The 20558-nt window shown below is 42.1% G+C and overlaps 1 protein-coding gene across 1 annotated transcript in view; it reads right to left on the minus strand.

Moving 5' to 3' along the window:
• WASHC4 (WASH complex subunit 4) overlaps positions 1 to 20558 on the minus strand; it is a 1952913-nt gene that overhangs the window by 1202196 nt on the left and 730159 nt on the right. Inside the window, exon 17 of the mRNA XM_044087827.1 lies at positions 6688 to 6848. Within this exon, the coding sequence (XP_043943762.1) occupies positions 6688 to 6848 (161 nt within the window). The remainder of the gene's footprint in view (positions 1 to 6687; positions 6849 to 20558) is intronic.

Below are 20558 nucleotides of genomic sequence, written 5' to 3' on the forward strand. Positions count from 1 at the left end.
CAGAATGAATTAATTAATTGACAAAATTTTGGCGCCAAATGAAGGTATAAAATGTTGTCATTTATGTTGATTGATGGTTCTGAAGAAGTCTGGCTAGGACAGATGAAAGCGCTTAACCTACATTATTGGATTTATCAGTTATTCGTGACGTGTGTCTTCTACGCTCGTGCATTGTGGAATAAATATTAGTTACTACTGAGAGAGCCTGTGGATTATTTTTGGCAACCAGTTCTGATGTCTGTTCTGTTCGAGCTACTAGGTACTGTGTTCGGTATTACTAGCAGTTAGGGTTTTGCCTGCCTTTTCTGTGTTCTCTTGGTAAGTCTTGACCTCAGAGTTGAAGGGAGGAAGGAAGGTCCTTTGAAATGAGAGTTTATAAATGACATCTAACTGTCCTCACTAAATTCTGTGATCATGAGACACACGTGCAGTTAACTCAACCTTGGATCCCAAGACCCAGGATGGACCTTTAACACAGGTGTTTTATGACTCACATCATGAAGTTCATCATATTAGACAACTGATGGCTAGGAAAAAAATTCCTTGTCAAGTCCCTCAGACATCTAATTGACTACAGTTTTCTGACTATCCACTATGTGCACAAAACATACAGAATACATGATCTCACAAGTAGCTCATTGTTCTGGACTACTCATCTGGCAGACGGACTGCAGGGTTCTGCAAAGATGAAACATTCTGAAGGGCAGCTGCAGAAACCAAAATTATTATGCAATTATTATGCAATGTTGTGGAATCCTCTAGGATGCTCTGCCCTTTTAGCCACCGGGGTAATTATATTATGGTTTTCAAAAAACACTTGCAGCCATCTTGAACACGTTCACGAAAAAATATGGACTATACACAACAAATGTTGGGTAGACTTCAGGGTCTTTTGCAGTGTTCAAATCCCCACTCTGTCTCATCATGTCTATTACCTACCCAAAGCTAAGGGTTATTAGGAGGGATGTCAGGGTGCCCGCAGTCTCCTCAATATTGACATCAGGTGGTGGAAACTCTGTAGCAATGTCCAAGTGCATGCTCTTTGGGAGTGGAAGAAGCAATACTCCTAAATATATAATCCAAAATGAAAAAGCTGTGCATCTCTAAGGAGTATCAAAGTTTTTTCTGTCAACAAGAAAAAAAAATGGTAATCTGGGAACACTCTGATCATCACAGCTGAAGGCCAGCAATGAAGATCTAGACAGCAAATGCTTTGCAGTACATTATGAGATGGAGAACAGACTATAGACACTTCAAAAGTTTTATATGCCAAAATTAATGCCTGTTGGCATCAATCCTGCATTTACTACAGAAGGACCTCCCAGTATAAAATCATTTGGGTATGACATAGCAAAGAAGTTTTGCACTTTTAAGCAATGAGCCACACATGATCAAAGAGCAAATAGAACTACAGAGAAGGATTGTGTGAGGTATTCCAGGAGGATAAGCTAAGCAGCAGATTTCAGTGCTCTGAAGACTTATAGTGGCAAAAAAAAAGTGTGAAGAATCTGCGCACTGAATAATACCATTCCATATTCCATTTCACAAAATAATATTAATTCCATGCACAACTTTCCATCTGTAAAATGTGGAACACTACTACTCAATATGGAGCAAATGTTCAAAATGAGGAACATTTGCTAACAACTTCACCTAACAAGCCCACAGCATGGTTTGCAACCGTTTCTTTATATGTACCAAATATACTTTTGATGAATTAACATGGTTCAATATTACTTAACATGGACATTTAAGGAAAGTTTTAAAAAAGAATGTGCGACATTCGGTGTGGAACAGCATGAAACATGGAATTTTTAAGTCTCAAAATGAGAAATGTTTCTCACAAGAAGAACATTAGAGAGGGATTATTGTGTGTGTATGAGTTAGATGCAGACTGCACCAAAACAAAAATGTTTCAGTTCTTTGGTCAAAAAGAGTAAACAGTTGTTAGGGACTTACCATAATGCTGGATATTCATTATCTCACTCTGCCCACCTTGACCATTGGGTAATCCATCCCCTTGTGGTGGATCTGAGTCAGCAAATTTTGAGCTACTCAGCTCACTCCACTCCTCCGGCTCCTCCTTCTCTTATAATGCAATAGTTCTCTCTTAGACTCTCAGATTATGTATGCCTCCAGCTGGTGAAGTAAAACAAAGATAAATAACAGGCTTCAAGCTTACTTTTACCAGGTCTGTCTGGAAGCCATGAAGTGATAACTTGGAGAGGGGTAAGGGGGGGGGGATGCTGAAGTGGGCAGAATGGGAAAACAAAGAGCCAGCAATATGGCAAGCACATAACTTCTGTATCTTATGTTATCCAGCTGATGGGACAGAGTCCCCAGCTACTTATCCTCCTAGGTGGCATCATGGCAGGGTACCCAAAAAGACGGTGGAACTAAAGGAAGATCTAGATATTATGTTCAACGTGTAGTGCTTGAGCAAGGTAACCACTGCTGACCACATTACTACAGAACAAATGATTAGAGGAATTTATGAAGAAAGCCATGGAAGTTGCTATAGGCCTTAGGCTTTGACAAAAGGATTATGTTGTTGATGGAATATATGTGCATAATACATTCTGAAACCATATGGACAGAGTGATCTTGGAAACTTTGGAATCCAATCTGTTGGAGGAACAGGAGATAAAAAGTTGGTTGTCCTTGCAAAATTATTTTACAGAATGTAGGCAGTAAAGAAGCTGTTTAAGAATGCCCAAGGAAAGGAATTCAAATTATTTGCTGGAATGGTTAGGAAAAAAAACAGGAAGATGAATATTTGGATTCAAGGATGACAGATGTGACCTTATGCAAAAAGGAACGGTAAGGTTTGAGAGAAAATCTGTCTTTGTGAAAAAATTATATGGTGGCTTGCAAGACAGAGCATATAATTTCTGAAATTCTCCTGGTTGAAGATATGGCAACCCATACAACCTTTAGGCTATTGCAGCAGTGACAATGATAAACAGTACAATCGCGTAAGTTGCGCTTACCTGTAAACAGCATATGTTTGAATTCCTCCCTGCTGCAATTCCGACCCCCCCCCCCCCAGTGGTTTATAGGGTTACTTCTTATTTGTTTAGTTCAAGAGGAGTATGCTACTTCTTAAATTTAAAACAATAAAACCTTGATTTTTCCACTCTGACTCCTAATTTTCCCCTCCGCAAGGTTGACAAATCAGCAGTCAGAGTGAAAGTGTGGGAGGGAACCAGAGCTTTTAGAAGCTGGTCAGTTGTTTTGTCTTGGGCAAGACACAATCCATATAGCCTAAAGTCTACTGAAGCAGTGGGAATGATGAACACCAAAGTCTTCCAGTAGAGGTGGTGGTCTTAAGAAGAAGTAGGCTCAAATAGAGAAGGAGTATAAGCCTCCAGGACAAAGTTCAGATTCAATGGTAGGGAGGGGTGTCTTGAGCGAGGATCTCAGAAGAAAGAACCATTTAAGAAAGGATTTGCAAACTTTTTGGGAAGCTAAAGATGTGGAATTGAAGCCTTGGGGAAAACTGAATATACATGCCAACTAAACCTTGATAGTGAAGTAAGTACAGCCAAAGAAACAGGGTTGCGAAAAAAAATGAAGGATTGGGAACAACGTATGGCTCCAGCCCTTGGTATACTGCCTACTTTGGGCCTACTTTGGTGAGAATGAAGGGCAATGTTCAAAACTAGTAATGACTGGCTCCAAACTGGAAATGGAGTTAAATTCTGGATGGCTTTGCAATCTTTATTTGAAGAAAAACATCCTAAAGACCTATACAGAACAACCAGTCACCTCCTTATAAGCATAACGACTGACTGTAATCATAAACAAACTTTGTCTTCTTTATGGGCCTGAGGTCCTTTGTTCTTTGGAACAAAAATAATTTGGAACAGATACCAGCCTCTTTCTGGTCTGGTGGGATGTTTTGGATGGCTCTTTTTAAAAGGAGCTGGGAGATCTCCTGAATTGCTGCATTTTGTTGGGAAGTGAGAATGACTGCTTAGGAGTTGTCATGAAGGGGACTGTGTAAGCCTTTGGATATGAAGTCTTCCACCCAACTTGTCTTGTGTGATGGGCAGCCATGACTCCAGATGAAGAGACAGTCAACCAACTGTCGCCAGAGTGGAGCAGTCAGGCAAGTCTTCAGGGACACTGGGGGGGGGTATCTGAGGAAGTACCCTGAAGCCCTGATTTTGTGGAATCCCTTTGCCCCAAGAGCTGTAACCATTAAAAGGTCCCCCCTCACTATAAGATCCCTGTCTGAAAACGACAGTGTATTTTTTCTAAACCAGAGTGCTTTAGTAACCCTTCTGGTTCCTGGAAAATGACCTTTGTGTGGTCTCAAAGCAGTTTCCAACAGCAAATAAGGTTTTCTTATCCTGCTCACTTTTCAGCAACTTCCCTTTAACTTTGGGACTGAACAATGAGGTCCAATCGTTAGGAGCATTAGCAAAGAATGCCTTAAGGGTGTATGCAGAGCCGAACAGTCTCAGCCAGGCATGTTGGCTCACAGCCATATTGGTGCCTGCTGCTCTGACTACACCATCATCTTCATTAAGTAGCCTCATGGACAGGTTGGTAACAGGCAGCATGTTAGTCACCTGTCAAAAATAGTTTCCTGGTGCATGCAGTTAGAGATCTTTGCAGAGTCAAGTGCATACTCTCTCAGGTTACTCTGGAACCTCATCACGTGCGTTATGTAATTCAATACACAAAGGGAAAGTTCCTGAGGCAAAGGCACACATCTCTCTTTGGTCCATTACTCTAGACTCCTTATTATGGGGATGGACCATGAAACTTTCCTCAGCAAGTTTTTCTGGTGTCTGTGGCCACAATAACAGAATTCACGAGAAGGCTTTTACTTTATTTTTTTCTTTTGGGTAGATAATAAGCCAGCTGCCTTTGTGGGTCACTTTAAACCTAGCCAATTTTTCTTTCAAAGGCGATAATCAGATCTTGTACCTTGTGCCTGTGAGGTGAACACCTTAACCATTACACCAATCCCCCAAATAGAGCAATCTGACCTTGAATGAACATAAGCATTTATAAGGCTTACAGGGTAGAGGTTCAAAAGCATGGGGCCTTGCCACTCCATGCCAATCATTCAGCCAATCTGTGTGATCATCCATGAAGTAGAGAGGGCAGATTTAAACAAATCAAATAATACTTCATCTGGGGAAGGGAGGTCAGGGGGCCCCTCTAATGCATCAATTCCAAAATGTCCACAAATCCAGAGCCTTGAGAAGACTTGGGGAGCTCCCCCCTATATTAAGGTCATTGCCTGGGGTAAGATTCCATAGCGGAATCTATGAGTCTCCTGTCACACATACACCTTCTGGGTGATGTGGTGGGGGGGGATCTTCTGAAGACCCAATAGTGTCTTAGGCTCCCTGTTAAGAAGGGGTATATGATTAGGCAAGGCTGATGGGTCTGCAAGTTGCAGTGAACATAAAAAGGGTAAACATCCCTGTTAAAATGCCAGGTTTTTGTGATATAAAAAAATGAGAACACAATAAATCATTTCAAAACTTTTCCCACCTTTAATGTGACCTATAACCTGTACAATTCAACTGAAAAACAAATCTTTTAGGTGAAAAAATATAAAAAATTTAAAAAACGTACAATAAGTGGGTTGTACAAGTGTGCACACCCTTAAACTAATACTTTGCTGAAGCACCTTTTGATTTAATTACAGCAGTTATGGATAGGATCCAAATGATACTAAGGGACACACTGGAATTGTCATCAGCTCCAAAACCACTTGCATCAAGTCCTACTTTGGGTAAGGAGCAGAAGTGACTAGGGCTTGTAGGCCAATCTGATCTGTTATGAAAACAGAGTGAGTTGGGATGACACCAAAGTCTTTTTGTGCCTTGATAAAGGCCCACATCCCTCTTGATGTTGGCAAAACTCTTGACAGACATGAAAGACCTGAATGAAGAAGCAGAAGGGGACAGCAGCTGAGAAACATTAACAATTTCCTCAGAGAGTATCAACTGATGGAAGTATCCCTCCACAGGTACCTATCAGAGGTCAGAAAGGGTTCAACACAAGTAGGCACTAAAACCAAGGACTTGGGTGCAGATGAGTCCAAGCAGATTGGAATCAAGGTCTCATGGGGGGGGGTTGTACCTTAAAGAATGTAAATGGAGGAGTGATCCTCATTTGTTCCTCTACCTTTCTCCATTTTTTTTAAACTGCTGAATAGTAAAAAATTATTACATCAGTGAAGTAAAATAGGACTCTGACTAACCATACAAAAAGAAAGAAAAAGACAAGAATTAAGAGTTATCTGACTTATGCTTCAGATGTGATCCTCAGGTGCTGCAGAGAAAATAAGGTAGCAAATGAGATGTGAGGGTTTATGAGAGCACAGCTGCATTATGAAAGAAGGGATGAGCTTAAGCACTACAGTGAGTGTAGTAAAGTTGCCAGTTCAGATCCACTACAAGGGCAGATTACCCCAACAGTGAAGACACAGAATAAAATAAGACCTACAAATTTCCAGGGCTTAAGGTGCTTCCTTTCTATCAAACCCATGAATGACTAATAAAGAACACAGAATCTTAATATCAGTGAAGAGAAAGAGACAGCTACATCACACAGATATAATGGTTGAAAGTGGCCTTAAATTTGTTCTTTCATTTAAATAAAAACTCCATTCATACCCTACAAACAAATTCCAGTAATGATCATTCTACAGCAACCTACCTGGTGAGAGTTTGAATCTTTTGCTGTAGAAAACTCTCCCTCTGTGCTTTAACTGCAGCAAAGCTCTTTTTGTCCAGCAGCTTTGCTACAGCAGGTACTTTGCTGTTCAGGAACATATCCGCAAACCAAACAATATTGGCCGTTAATGTGATAGCAGGTACCTAGAAGAAAACAAAGATGTCAAAAAGGTAAGCTTCAAATACTCTTGTCGATGTTGTATACCTCTTGGCATGCATTTCTGCTCTTCCAGTATGCACTTGTTTGTTTATTCATAAAAGTAGGTCTGCCTGGGCACCACCCTTGCACAGTGCTGGGCCAAGAGACAGAATCTTCAAAAAGGCAACAAACTAATTTTAGGACAGAAAAATGGCAAGCAAAGGCTTTACTCATAGCTTCTCATAGTCAGTGATGGTCATCTAAGTATAGTAGTTTTGTACAAAAAGCTTCCTTAACACTCTCATGCACTCTCTAACCTCTGTAAAATACAGTTGTATACAATCTTACCATAAGGGTAGATGCCCTTCTCTTCACTGTTGCAGTATTACTTATATAAGGGATTATCCTGCCAAGGATAGCCCAACATCCGGCCAGTATACCAAAGCCTTTAGTATTTATAGGCGCCATACGCCACATATATGCTGCCCATGCAAGGCATAGGGCATCAAGTTGACATACAGATGCACACACTTCAGAACGGAAAAGGCCCAAGGGGAACATGTGCATCCAGAAAGAGAAAAGACAGAAGAACTTCTCGCCCAGGAGGTGAAGGAGAACAGGCTACAGCAGTGGGGGCAAAAAAGAGGGAACGAATACTGCAACCATGAAGAGAAGAACATCTACTGTTATGGTAAGTGTGATGCCCGTGCCCTGGCCCAGCAATCAAGGAGCCTCAATTATCACCACTAATACCAGAGAGGGTATCTCATATATGAGGAAAGGATAACAAATGCACACAGTAAAGTGCAATTTCCCTTAAGAGCACACAGAGATCACACTCAGTCTGGGGCTGGTCGCTCCCTTGCTCCCCAGGTCCCCAATAAGACTCCCCACTGGCACAGCTATAGGGTCCAGATCTCAGCCTAGCTGGCAAGCTAAAACCTCCGGTACCCTCTCTGTCCAACCAGTGCTTCATGTCCCTGCCCAAGTAGCTGACACACATACACACTAAGAGAGAAGTATTTATACAACTTCAAAGACACTCCTGGGAAAGGCTGACAGATTCTCCAGCTGTGCCCCTATGCCCAGACTATATGGTAGTAATTCTTGCCACCACCAGCTAATAATTATCAGAGACCAAAAGGCCCTTAAAAAGGCATCCAATTATTACTGTGCAATAATATTATCCAATAGTAGTGTAACTTAAGCAATCAAGGCTTATTAGAGTGGCCTTGTACAATAAACTCTATAAATATGCAATATACTCTAGAGCTTAATTTATCTCTACATAACCAGCCACAGTTGAAAAGGGTTAAAAAATATTTAATAATAAATACTAAAAACACAAGACAATACTACTACACCACAGTGCTATTCAAGAGTTCAGAGATCGCACAGAAACTTAAAATAATTCAGTAGTACAGCTCTGACATAACAGGAAAACACTTAGTCTAATCTTTTTTCTAATTCCTAGCTATTGCTACAAAAAACATACTTCTAAAATAACTTACTTAAGACACAGGCAGAGTGCTGATAAGTTGGATATCAAGACAAAATGCTAAATAATCTCCGTTTCTCACTGTTTAAATTGCTATTGCAGTTCTGATAAAACATTACATCATCTTTTTACACTTCATTGAGTTCCCAGGCTGACACATTAACTACATTTATATTATTAACATATCCCTTTTGTTATCTTGCAGCTGGTCAAGAACAGAGCAATAAAAATACATTTGCATGTTTAAGTCTAGCAATTTAACTCTTAGTTACAACAGAAAAAATTTCTTCATCTAGACTATTCGGCCCCACTGTTCCCTTGAAAGGGCCACCACATGCTTTTACTGGGTCAGTAGAGAGCACTGTTGCCACATTTTTGTAACAGCATTTCTTTACATTTAAAACAAGCCTGTAGTTTACATTTATATTTACAAACAACAGATTTATGTATCAAATTCTATTTGACTAGGCTGGCAGCCTTCACCCTTCTCCACCAGTCTTCACAGTAAGATTTTATACAACTGTACTATGTCTGTTCATATCACTGTTGCAGTATTCCTTATACAAGGGAAAGCTCGAGGAGTTCTGGGAGGATATGGAGAGGAGACCAAGTAGCAGCCTCAAGGATGGAAATAGTATCCAGCCACTTGAAAAAAGCACCAGATGAAGCAACAGCTCTGGTAGACCGAGCCTTTAATGAAGAGGAAAGACAATTGCCATGAAACAAACAACAAAAAGAAATGGCTTTAAAAAAACAGGGAAAAAATGGTCTGCTTATAAACAGCTAAACACAAAGACCTGGGATGAAAAGAAACAGAAATCTGCTCAGATTTGCAAAAAAAACTTTAGTTTTATCCAAATAATATCCAAGCTGTCTATGCAAGTCCAAGCTGTGAAATACCGTCTCACTGGCAGAAGGCAAACAAACAGACCAATTAAGGGAAAATTAATTGAGCATCTTGGACATAGAAGGATTAGTACAATGAGACATCCTTGTTCCTGTAGAAAACTAAGAAAGGAGGAATAGCCATGAGAGCTTGAAGTTCAGAATCCCTCTTGGCCGAAGTAAAAGCCAAAAGAACAGTCTTCCAATTACAATTTTGCAAGGAAGCTGAAACAGGAGGCTCAGAAGGAGCCCGAGTCAATTTTTCAAGAACAATACTGAGGTCCCGGGAAGATGAAATAGGCTTCCTGAGAGGCCTGATATGAAGGACACCTTTAAGAAACTGTTTGACCTCAAACATAGTACATAGGTTAGTACTAAGCTAACTGCCCTTGCAAGCCATTTTAAGCCTAGCCATTTATCCCTTGTGAGACTCAAACCCTGCATCTTGTGTTTGTAAGGCAAACACCTTAACCATTAGGCCACTCTCCCAACCCTGCCTAAAGGCCAGAGTAGGATTCAAGGGCAGACAAGCAGATATTGCTGATAGGTGAGCTTTAACAGAAGAATATGCCAACCCAGAGTGGAAGAGATCACACAAATAAGAGAGAACCAGAGGAACCTCCACAGACAGAGGATCATAATGGAGACAGAGGCACCAGACAGGAAATCTCTTCCATTTGGATAAATATGACTTCCTGGTAGGAGGCTTCCTGCAGGACCTGTGGGATGTACTCAGAAAAAAGGTGCCCAAAAGGAATTAAAACTCCATCACCCAAAGCGTCAGTTGAAGAGTTGACAAGTGAAGATGGGTATGAAGCCTTTGGTCTTGTCTGAGAAGGTCCACCTGGTGAGTTAACTTGTGGTGACTGAACCTGGCCAAATAAGAAAGAAGGGGGAAACCAATGCTGTCTGCGCAAAAACAGTCACCAATAATATTAGGAAAAGTTCTGCCTGATCTTGTGTAAGACTCTCTAAAGCATGGGAAGGGGATGGAAGGCGCACAGAAACATTCCCTTCCAGGGAAAAGATAGGACATCCACTTCTCGAGCCAGATGACTTGTGACTCTAGAAAAGAAAAGAGGAAGTTGTCTGTTCAGAGAAGAGGCAAAAAGATCTACCTGAGGAATACCCCATGTATGGGCAATGTCCAAGAACACATCTCTGTGAAGCATCCATTAGTAAGCTTGTGTGCTGGACCTGCTCAAAGGGTCTGCCACAAGACTGTGCTCTGAGGGAAAGTAAAGCCTGAAGAGTCACTTGATACTGGACAGCTAGATCCCAGATCTAAAGAGCTAGCCAGCAAAGGACGTAGGACCTTGTACTCCCTTTCTTACTGACATACCATATCATTGTGGTATTGTCTGTGAAAACTTTGATGGGCCCAGGATGAAAAAGGGTATGAAAAGCCTGAAGAAGTAGAAGCAAGGGTCTCATCTCCTTGATGTTGTTGTGGTCTGACCTCTAATGAGGAGGCCAGAGACCCTGAACCTTGACAGAGCCAAAGGAAACTCCCCACTCCCTGTCTGAGGCATCTGTAAACAGCTCCTGAGTTGGGACTGGAGAGTTGAAAGGAAGCCTCAGGTTGAGAGAAAGGTGATGAATCCACCACCGAAGCTTGAGCTTGAGACAACAAAGGGTACGAGGGAGTTCAGAGCAGGACAATGTTGAAGCTCACTGACTTGAGGTACCACTGATATTTTCTCATATGAAGCATGGCTAGAGGCAGCATGCGAATGCTGGTAGCCATAAACTGGAGGACTCTGAGAAGATCCCTGGTCAAGAGTGAATCCAGGAGGAATACGACACTAAACAAAAGGCAATAAGAGACATGGACTTGTGGCAGGCAGAGATGCCAGTATGGGGATGGTCTGATCCTGCAACCAAGAAAAACATGATCTTGATAAGGAGTCAAGACTGACTTTTGAAAGTTTATGATGAACCCCAGACTCCGCAGCAGAGATATAAGTAAACTGGAGATTCTGACGAAAAACCTCGAGGGGCGAGGTCTAAATAAGCAGATCATCCAAATAAGGAAAGACCTTAACTGCTCTCATCCAACAAAAAAAAAAAAAAAGACAGTAGTGAAGCAATTGGTGAATAACCTTGGGGAAGTAGAGAGGTCAAAGGACAAATATGCAAGAAAGTAACAGAGAACTGCAAACATTTCCTGAAAAGGGGGATGGATGGAGATATGAAGGTATGAATCCTTATGATCCAGAGAGACCAGAAGGCCTGGGGAAGAATAAGAGGAAATAAAGTTTCAAGAGACAATGTCTGAAAGGAAGAGGACCTAGAAAAAGCTGTTGAGCTGAGAAAGGTCCAGAATTGGTCTCCAGGTGTTTTCCTTTCTGGGAACCAGAAATATTCTGGAATAAAATCCTTTCCCTTCCTGGGCAGGGGGCACAGCCTGAATGGTACCATGGATCAAAACAGAACAAAGCACCTCTGAGAAGAGAGGAAGCTGTTCTCAAGAAGGTTGAGGGATGTCCAGAAAGGGAGGAAGAGATTTCCAAACCTTGACATACCCTTGGTGGATAATGGACAGAACCAAGAGTCTGCTGTGATCCTTAACCAATTTGGAAGGGACAAGAGAACCTGGCTGAGGGAAAAGGGAAAAAATTGTCAAATGAAACCTAGCTTATCCTGAAAAGGAGGTTTTTGAGAAACAGGAGTAAGTGTAGATTTAGTTAGAGGTAAACGTCTAGAACCTTTTTGTTTATCCTTGGGCAGAGGACAGACTTGTCTGCAAATAAAAACAGATTAAGGAGGATAATTCCTCTGAAATTGAGAATAGGAGAAACAAAAATATGTTTAATCTCCTACAAGAATTTGCCTTTATCCTGGGGAGATTTAAAAAGTTTAGCAGCAGCAGTACCAAAACGATTTTTATTATCCAAAGGAGCATCCAATAACTTGGCCTTAATATGTCATCAGGTAAAGACTGAAGACAAAGAAAAAGGTAATGTCTCATAATAGAACATGATGAGGCAGCCCTTGAAGCATCAGCTGCATCATAACTGCACTTAGAGGGATGGGCAACTTGAGAGGTAGAACCCAACAAAGAAAGGGCTGAAGCCTTCCCTTCAGAATTTGAAAGGTCAGAAATCAGCTGAGAAATTTGAGAAAGGAGGAACAACACATACCTGGTCATACAAGTCTGGTAATTAACAGTCCTAAAAGACAAAGTGGCAGCAGTACAGACCTTTTTGCCAAGCCTTTCCATGCTCTACCATCCTTATCTAAAAGAAGCAGCTTTGCACAGGGCAACAGCTTGGAGGGTTTGTCAGAGGAAACACACACCACAGAAAGATCAGCAGAAGGTTATTTATACAGAAATTTACAACCATCAAGCAACTTGTAAAATCTTTCAGGTCTGTTAGGAGCTGGGGGCTGAGAATCACAGGCTACAGACACTGCTGAAAAGGTATCCAGGAAGGCAGGCAGAACTAGAGGAACAGCAAAAGGCTTGACAGACTCATCTGAAGGAGCTCATACCTCCTCTTCTGGATATCAGAAGCCTGAGAACAATCCCACTTAACTGTCTCATACTGGAGACAGCATCTTCAAATAAGGTATCCTCTAAAGGGGAAAGCTGGACTAATACAATCCTCCTCCTCTGAACCACAGTCCAAAGGGGAAGGGATCTGAGAAGAGTAGGCTAATAACGTTTGGAACCCTGCTCCCTAGGCATCTTAAGAGGAATGAAGGGACTGGGGGAGGCAGGCACAGAGACCCCTGTGGAGACTTTAAAGCCATTAAAGCATTAAAAAAAACCCTAAGTAAAATCCTTCAATTCATGCTGGGGATCCTTAACTGCTGGGGAAATATGCTTGGTTTTCTGTTTCTTTTTCTGTGGGAAATCCGCAGGAAAAACCCTGGGAGGGTCAGACCCTTGTCAACACTCAATAAGTGTACTAAAAATCTCCACCCTCACTAAGATCTGCAGAATCCCCCTTAATTCCTCAGAAATAATCAGTTGAATTTGTAAAGCCTCTGAGGATGGGAGAGAAGTTGGCTCCATGCCAGCCTCCAACGGGGTTGCAGCAGAGGAATCAGAAGCCATGACTGTACGATTATCAAGGCTTTCACTAGCCTTGAAAGAGACATCTGGGGAGGCTGGACAGCAGCTGTATCAGACCTGAGTTGTTTTGGCCTATTTCTTGGCCAATGGCCAACCTTCAGAATGGGAATACTTTGCCACAGCACCTTGAGCCAAACAGCTTAACATGTTGGTTTCCAAGGTCAATAGACAAGGAAGAGAGGCAACTACATAGTGTCTTAAGGACAAACATCTGGCAAACAGAACACTGTGTATGGTCGTGGGAAGCACCCAGACAGAAAAGACACTGGTTATGAATATCTTTATGGGGAACCTGCTCCCCACACTGACATGTTTCCCTTTCTGGATGACATAAAACCAACAACACGAAAAATAAAACAGAAGGATAAAGAAGACCCAAATGGGGTACTTATCTGAAAATCAGCTTGGTAACTACTGTTCAGACTTATGTTCAATAATGGCATTCAGACTGGCGGCAAAGATGAACTGTAGTGTGTGCATCTGTACATCACCTTTATACCCTATGCCTTGTGCAGGAAGCATATGGGTGACATACAGTGCCTGTAAATACTAAAGGCTTTAGTATACTGGTCAGACGTTGGGCTATCCTTGGTAGGAGATCCTTTACATAAGGAATACTGCAACAGTGATATAGATGGGCATCACTACTACCCTGAAGGAAACTACAAACACTAAAATATTCATCTGATCTCTCTCTCTCTCTTGCCTGTTCCTAAAACACACTGAAATGTACGTCATTAAATTGCTCAAACAAACTTACCCCCTATGACATTCCTGAATCTCACTAAACTACTACAACATCAAGTACCTGCCTCATGCTAAAATATACCCTACATCTCACCCTTGTAGGAAATTTGTACAAAACTAACATCCTTCAAAAACCCTACATAAAATTTGTAATTTTACTAAACTAGCAGATCTACATACCACTGTTTATTATTCTCAAAATTGCCACCATTCTCTTTGTCATCAATCAAAAAAAATCTGACTTTTGACACTGCCCCCCCCCACACACCAAGTGTCCTCAAAGCTGAATGTAAACAGTCAGGGAATGTCACTGTAACTGCTCATGGACCAGGTCATAGCTGAAAAGGGTTCTGATACCAGGCTACCAACCATGTTGTCACACATATAAATAAAATAAGTGTGTACAAAAAGTCAATTACACACGGGTTCAAGACATAATTATGTGAATCTAACACAGAAAATAGCATTTTATATGCCCAGCTGCTCCATTATTTTCTAGAGTTTAAACGGTAGTGTTCACAGGTTGCAACTAGGCAACAGACCAATTATGCCATTTGAAGCCTGGCCATTGCAGTCTCATTTGTGCACCCTACTTCTTGTTTCCTCTGTCCATAAGGGTTGGGGGAGCCTAGGCATGAGGAACACATGCAGTTTTCCATCCATTCATCTAAATTAGATCTGATGATAGTGACAGATTGCTTTGCTTTATAAAAAGTAGATGTTTGTTCTAGAAGTGGGGGATTCTTGGAGACATCTGTCATGCAAGCAGGGCTTATTTATGTTATGACACAGACTTAGGTCCCTTGATTTTCTGCTGGCTTTTCCACGGGTTTTTGCAGATATTCAACAAATCAAACAATATCGGGTACTTAACAGCTTTGTAGACTAAGGATAAATCACCATACACAGTTTATAAAAGACAGGCAAGCAACAGGGCTTTCAGATGCTATTGGTATTAAGGAGATCATACCAAAGAATGTTGGTGAGGAACTGCTAAGTTTTTTCAAGCTGGGTTAGGTGCTTGGACAGGTAAGTGCCTACTGTTTTCTGATAAGGGCCTAATAAGGAATGAGTGGGTGATTATGGTGATCCCTTTGGACTGACAGGAGATGTTCTTAGTTATCACCTAGGTGATGCAGAAAGCTTTCTTAATGTGGATATGTGGAGGTCAAAAGAGATCTGTATTTTCACAATGTTGCCTAGGTCTCTAGTGACACTGTCTATTTTAAGGAGAGTATAATGTACATGGTAGGTGTGTGAGACCTCATTTCTCAAACTATACAGTGTTACATTTTGAAGCATTCTGAATTAGACAGATTGGGTATGTCCAAGTTAACCCTTCAATGAGGATATCACTGCCTGTGGGAAAGTTGATAATGGCTCTGCGTGTACAATTATCCATAGGACTTCACTGTCAGTTTTGATATTACAGAGGTTAATAGCGAATATAAACTGTCCCAGAACACAGCTCTTGGCCTACTTGATGACAAGTCACTCCCAGGATAGTTTGCTACCTACTATAACAGAATGGTTTTATCAGTAAGCCAGAGGGCAAACCACCGGGTTTTCCAGGGATTTATATACAGTCTGAGTAGTTTCTCAATAATGCCTGAGTGAGGTGAAGTGTTAAAAGCCTTAGCTAACAAGGTAAGCGGAGTGCATATAACGGACTTCAACTAGTGCTTCTGTGACTCTCTTAAATAACTCAAAGTTCAATTAGCATGCTCTACTTCTTAACAAAGCTAAAATGATTTGGATGTAGGGAATCTAGGTGCCTTATGTCTCTGATAATGAGGTCCATAATTAACTAATGCCTTATAGTTATCCTTCACTGATGAAGGCCCATAATTACATCTGTAGACATTAAGACCGAGTTTAAACAGAGAACTTTGTATTTCTGATGAATAGGAACAGAGCTCCTGAGAAAAAGTTGAGATGGGAGTACAAACTTTGGGTATAAGCAGCAGTACCTGCTATAGGGTCACTGAAGTGTGAGGAAGGGGGGAGTCCTGAACTATTTCAAGTCAGCAGCACATGCAAAGAAGTTGGAAGTCTTCTAAGGTAGCTGGGTTGGATGGTAACTTAAAATGGGATTGTGTAGTAATTACTGCAGGATGTTGATCTAATATGATCAAAGAGTTTGAGAATGGGTGGTGAAGCAGACATGGGCAGTGTTGGGGAAAAAAAAAAAAAAAAAAAAAAAAAAAGAGTAAATTGCTGCAAATACTGGGGGAGTATATTATGTGACTGGGGTAAGTTTGATTGTAGTAACTACAGAGGGATTAAACTTATCAATCACAGCATGAAGTTATGGGAAAGAGTAGTGGAAGCTAGGTTAAGAAGGGAGTTGATGATTAGTGATCAACAGTATATAGTTTCATGCCAGGAAAGAGCACTACAGATGCGATGTTTGCTCTGAGTGTGTTGATGGAGCAGTACAGAGAAGGTCAGAAGGAGTTGCATTGTGTCTTTGTGGATTTAGAGAAAGCATATGACAGTGTGCCTACAGAGGAGTTGTGGCATTGTATGTGGAAGTCGGGAGTGTCAGAAGTATGTAAGAGTGGTACAGGATATGTACGAGGGTAGTGCGACAGCAGTGAAGTCTGCGATGGGAGTGACGGATGCGTTTAAGGTGGAGGTGGGACTACATCAAGGATCAGCTTTGAGCCCTTTCTTATTTGCAATGGTGATGGACAGGTTGACAGACGAGATCAGACAGGAGTCCCCATGGACTATGATGTTTGCAGATGACATTGTGATCTGTAGTGAGAGTAGGGAACAGATGGAGACGACCCTGGAGAGGTGGAGATATGCTCTAGAGAGAAGAGGAATGAAGGTCAGCAGGACTAAGACAGAATATATGTGTGTGAATGAGAGGGAGGACAGAGGAAAATACAGTTGTGTACACTTACTATAAATGTAGATGTTCGAGTGTCTTCACTGTCGCAGTCATGACTGTAGGGTTGAATCCCAAAGCAGAATAAAAGGGAGGTAGTCATAAAGTAGAGGGGGCGGCTAAAAGACCCTGCAAGACTGCAGAAGCAAAGCCTGCCCTAGACTTAGAGTAAAGAGGTAGATTGTAGTGCTTAGAATAAGTATGTACTGAACTCCAAGTTGCAGCTTCCAAAATGTCCTTGGTAGGAACGCCCCTGAGGAAGGCAGCTTAAGTGGCAGCAGCTCTGGGAGAGTGAGTCCGTATACTCCCTGGGATTTGCTTTCCATGGTGTGAATAGCAAAATCTGACTCCATGAGCAATCCATTTAGAAATGGTCTGTTTTGAAATAGCTTTACCTTGGGAACTTGAAGCATAAGAAACAAACAATTGCTCTGATTTCCTGATGTCCTTGGTTCTGTCCAGGTAAAAACGTAGCTGTCTGTGTACATCCAAGGAATGCAAGATCCTTTCCCCCTTATTTTGAGGAGTGGGGAAAAAAGTTGGCAAGTGAATAGTTTGATTTAAAGCCACTTTGGAAACCACCTTAGGCATGAAAGTAGGATTAGTCCTTAAAGACACCCTGTCTTGATGAAAAATAATATAAGGTTCCACAGCCATGAGAGCTTGCAACTCCGAAACTCTCCTGGCAGAGGTCAGAGCTAACAGGATGGCTGTCTTCCAAGATAAAAACTTGATGTCAGATATGGCAGCAGGCTCAAAAGGAGGTAAGGTGAGTTTTTTCAAAACACAGTTGAGATCCCAAGCAGGAATGGGTGGAGATCTAGGGGGCCTTAAGTTCTTAGCTCCTCTGAGAAACTGTTTCATGAGCTGGTGGGAAAAGATTGGAGGGTCTGAATTACAATGAGCAGAAATAGCAGAGGCATGTATCTTTATGGAAAAGAGAGAGAGACCCTTAATGTAAGAGGTCTGTCAGGTAAAGTAAAATCAGAGGAATGTTAGGAATAAGAGGATCTGAATCCTGAGCCTGCATCCAGGAACAAAATCTTTTCCATTTTCCTGCGTAAGATTTTCTAGTGCTAGGACATCTGGCTTCTAAAATGACATCCATAACCTGCTTGGGTAGGAGAGAATGAATCATAGACCCTGGGATTAATCAGGCCGCCAAGATGAGAGTTTTGACATGGGAGTGCAGAACCTGACCCTGGTGTTGGGACAGAAGGTTCGGAATCTGTGGTAATACCCAAGGGGGCTCCAGACAAAGGTTTTTCAGTGTTGGGTACCAAAACTGTCGAGGCCAATTTGGGGCCAGCAAGATTATCATCTTGGGCTTGTCCTGTTTGATCTTTAATAATAGGTTCATAGGTTCATACTAGGCTATCTGCCCTGGGGGCAATTATAAGCCTAGCCCGATTCTGTATGGCTTACGCCACCCCTTGATTTGAGTATACTGTGCCCTTTTTAAGGTTTAGATTACTGTGCCTCTGTCTAATAGTGACACGGGAGTAATCCCTGGGACAAACCTACGATCCCCCATCCACTTATCGAGATTCTTCTTGAAGAGATTTAGTGAGGTGCTTTGCCTCACATGAACTAGAATTCTATTCCAGAGCGAAGGGAGCCTCTGGGTTATGAACCTGTCCCTCCAGCAAGTTCTATTTATTTCTGTGCTGAGGTTCAAGTCCCTCGAGCGTGTGGCTCTAAGGGATTTAGATTTAATGAGGTGGAGCATGTCCATTAATTCTGGATTTGACATAGCTTTGTATGTCAGGCATAGATCGCCTCGAAGTAGGCGGTATGCAACTGAGTAGAGCTGGAGTTTTTTTAACTGAGCAGCATATGGCATCTGTTTGAGACCCTTGATCCTCTTGGTGAGATACTTTTGGGGTCTTTCTAATTGCTGCAGGTGTCAGGTAAGGTACATCCCAAAAGGGGCATTGTATTCTATGATGGGCCTGATGAGGGATGAATAAAGGCACGATTACCTCTCTTGATCTAGATGTGAAACCCTTCGTGATGAGGTGGGCTATGTAGGAGGTCTTTCTAACCACTTTGGCAATGTGGTTTTCAAAGGAGAGATTGCCATCAACTTGGGTCCCCAGGTCCCTAATAACTTTCTCTGTACTTAATGGGTTTCTGCCTATGTGGTAATTTGTGGGCACATTGTTTTTGCCAAAGGGCATGACTATACATTTTTTGGCATTTAGCTTTAAACCATGGCGCTGGCACCAGTTATCTGTCTCTGTGAGACCTTTTTGAAGGATGTTTGTGTCAGCTGGAGAGTTGATTATGGCCCAGTTTGCGGTGGTCTGCGAACGTGGTGAGCCATACTCCGCCGACGTGTGCCTGTACCTCGGAAAAGTATATACCGAACAAGAGTGGTCCTAGGACAGAACCCTGTGGGACGCCACTTGTGACCGGTTTTGAGTCTGACATGGCTCCAGCAACTCTCACTCTGTGGGTTCTGTCTTTGAGCCAGTTTGCGACCCATCTTGTGACATAGGGGTTTATATTTAAGCTGGATAGCTTATCTATGATGCCCGAGTGGGGTATTGTGTCAAATGCCTTTGCAAGGTCCAGATAGGCTGTGTGGACTACCTTCCCTTCATCTATGGCTTTGGTGACGGTTTCAAAGAAGTCAACCAGGTTCAAAAGGCAGGATCTGCCCTTGACAAAGCGAACTGGGTATGATCTAGTGTCTGTAGGTCCTCAATGTCTTTGTTTATGAGCTCCATGATGATCCTCTCCATAGCCTTGCAGACTAAGCTAGTCAGGCTTATGGCGCGATAGTTTCCAGGGTCCGTAGAGGCTCCACCTTTGTGGAGTGGGACCACTGTTGCTGTACGCCATTCTGTGGGCACATATCCTGTAGTGAGGCTGAGATTGTATAGCTGTTTTATTTGAGGGATTAGTTCCTCTTGTAGTTTATGTAGGATGCAACCTGGGACGCCATCTGGTCCCATGGAAGCAGTGTTTTTTGCTTTGGAGAGGGCAGCCTTCACCTGAGCATCTGAGATGTTTGGGAGGCAGCCCTCTGCCGGGACAGATGCTTGCTCTTTTGGGGGGGAGGGGGTGGAGAAGTTTGCACTGAACCTGTCTGCCTGCCAGGATATTGGTGATGTCTGTGGGTTCAGTGTATATTTTGTCATTTAGAATCAACTCAGAATAAGTCTGGGAGTTGCATCCCAGGTTTCTAACATAACTGAAAAAAGCCTTATGATGGTCTTTGGTGTCCTGTGCAATTTTTCTCTCGAAGCTGGCCTTGGAGGATTTTATGAGGGATCGTAATTTTTTGCTAGTACTGATCAGAGATGCCTTCCCTATTAGGGATTTTGCTCTATCATGTAGTAGCTTCCTCCTTCTGTTGTACAGTTAATTTATGGCAGGGGTCCACCAGACTGGACGCCTGCCTTTGGATGATTGGGTCTTGGTTTTGTTTGGGATAGCATGATCCATGCATTCCTGGAGATGTCCGTAGATTGCATTTATATAGGATTCTGCAGTTTGGGCTGTAGTTTCCACTGGCCCTGGGGCCTTGAAGGATTCCACTTCGGTTTTGAGAAGTGAGAAGTTTGCTTTTGAGAAGTTTTTCACTGTGGTTTTCTGGGCTG

The sequence above is a fragment of the Protopterus annectens genome, chromosome 11.part0 (assembly GCF_019279795.1).
Source record: "Protopterus annectens isolate FY-2018-M chromosome 11.part0, PAN1.0, whole genome shotgun sequence".
NCBI classification, from domain to species: domain Eukaryota; kingdom Metazoa; phylum Chordata; order Ceratodontiformes; family Protopteridae; genus Protopterus; species Protopterus annectens.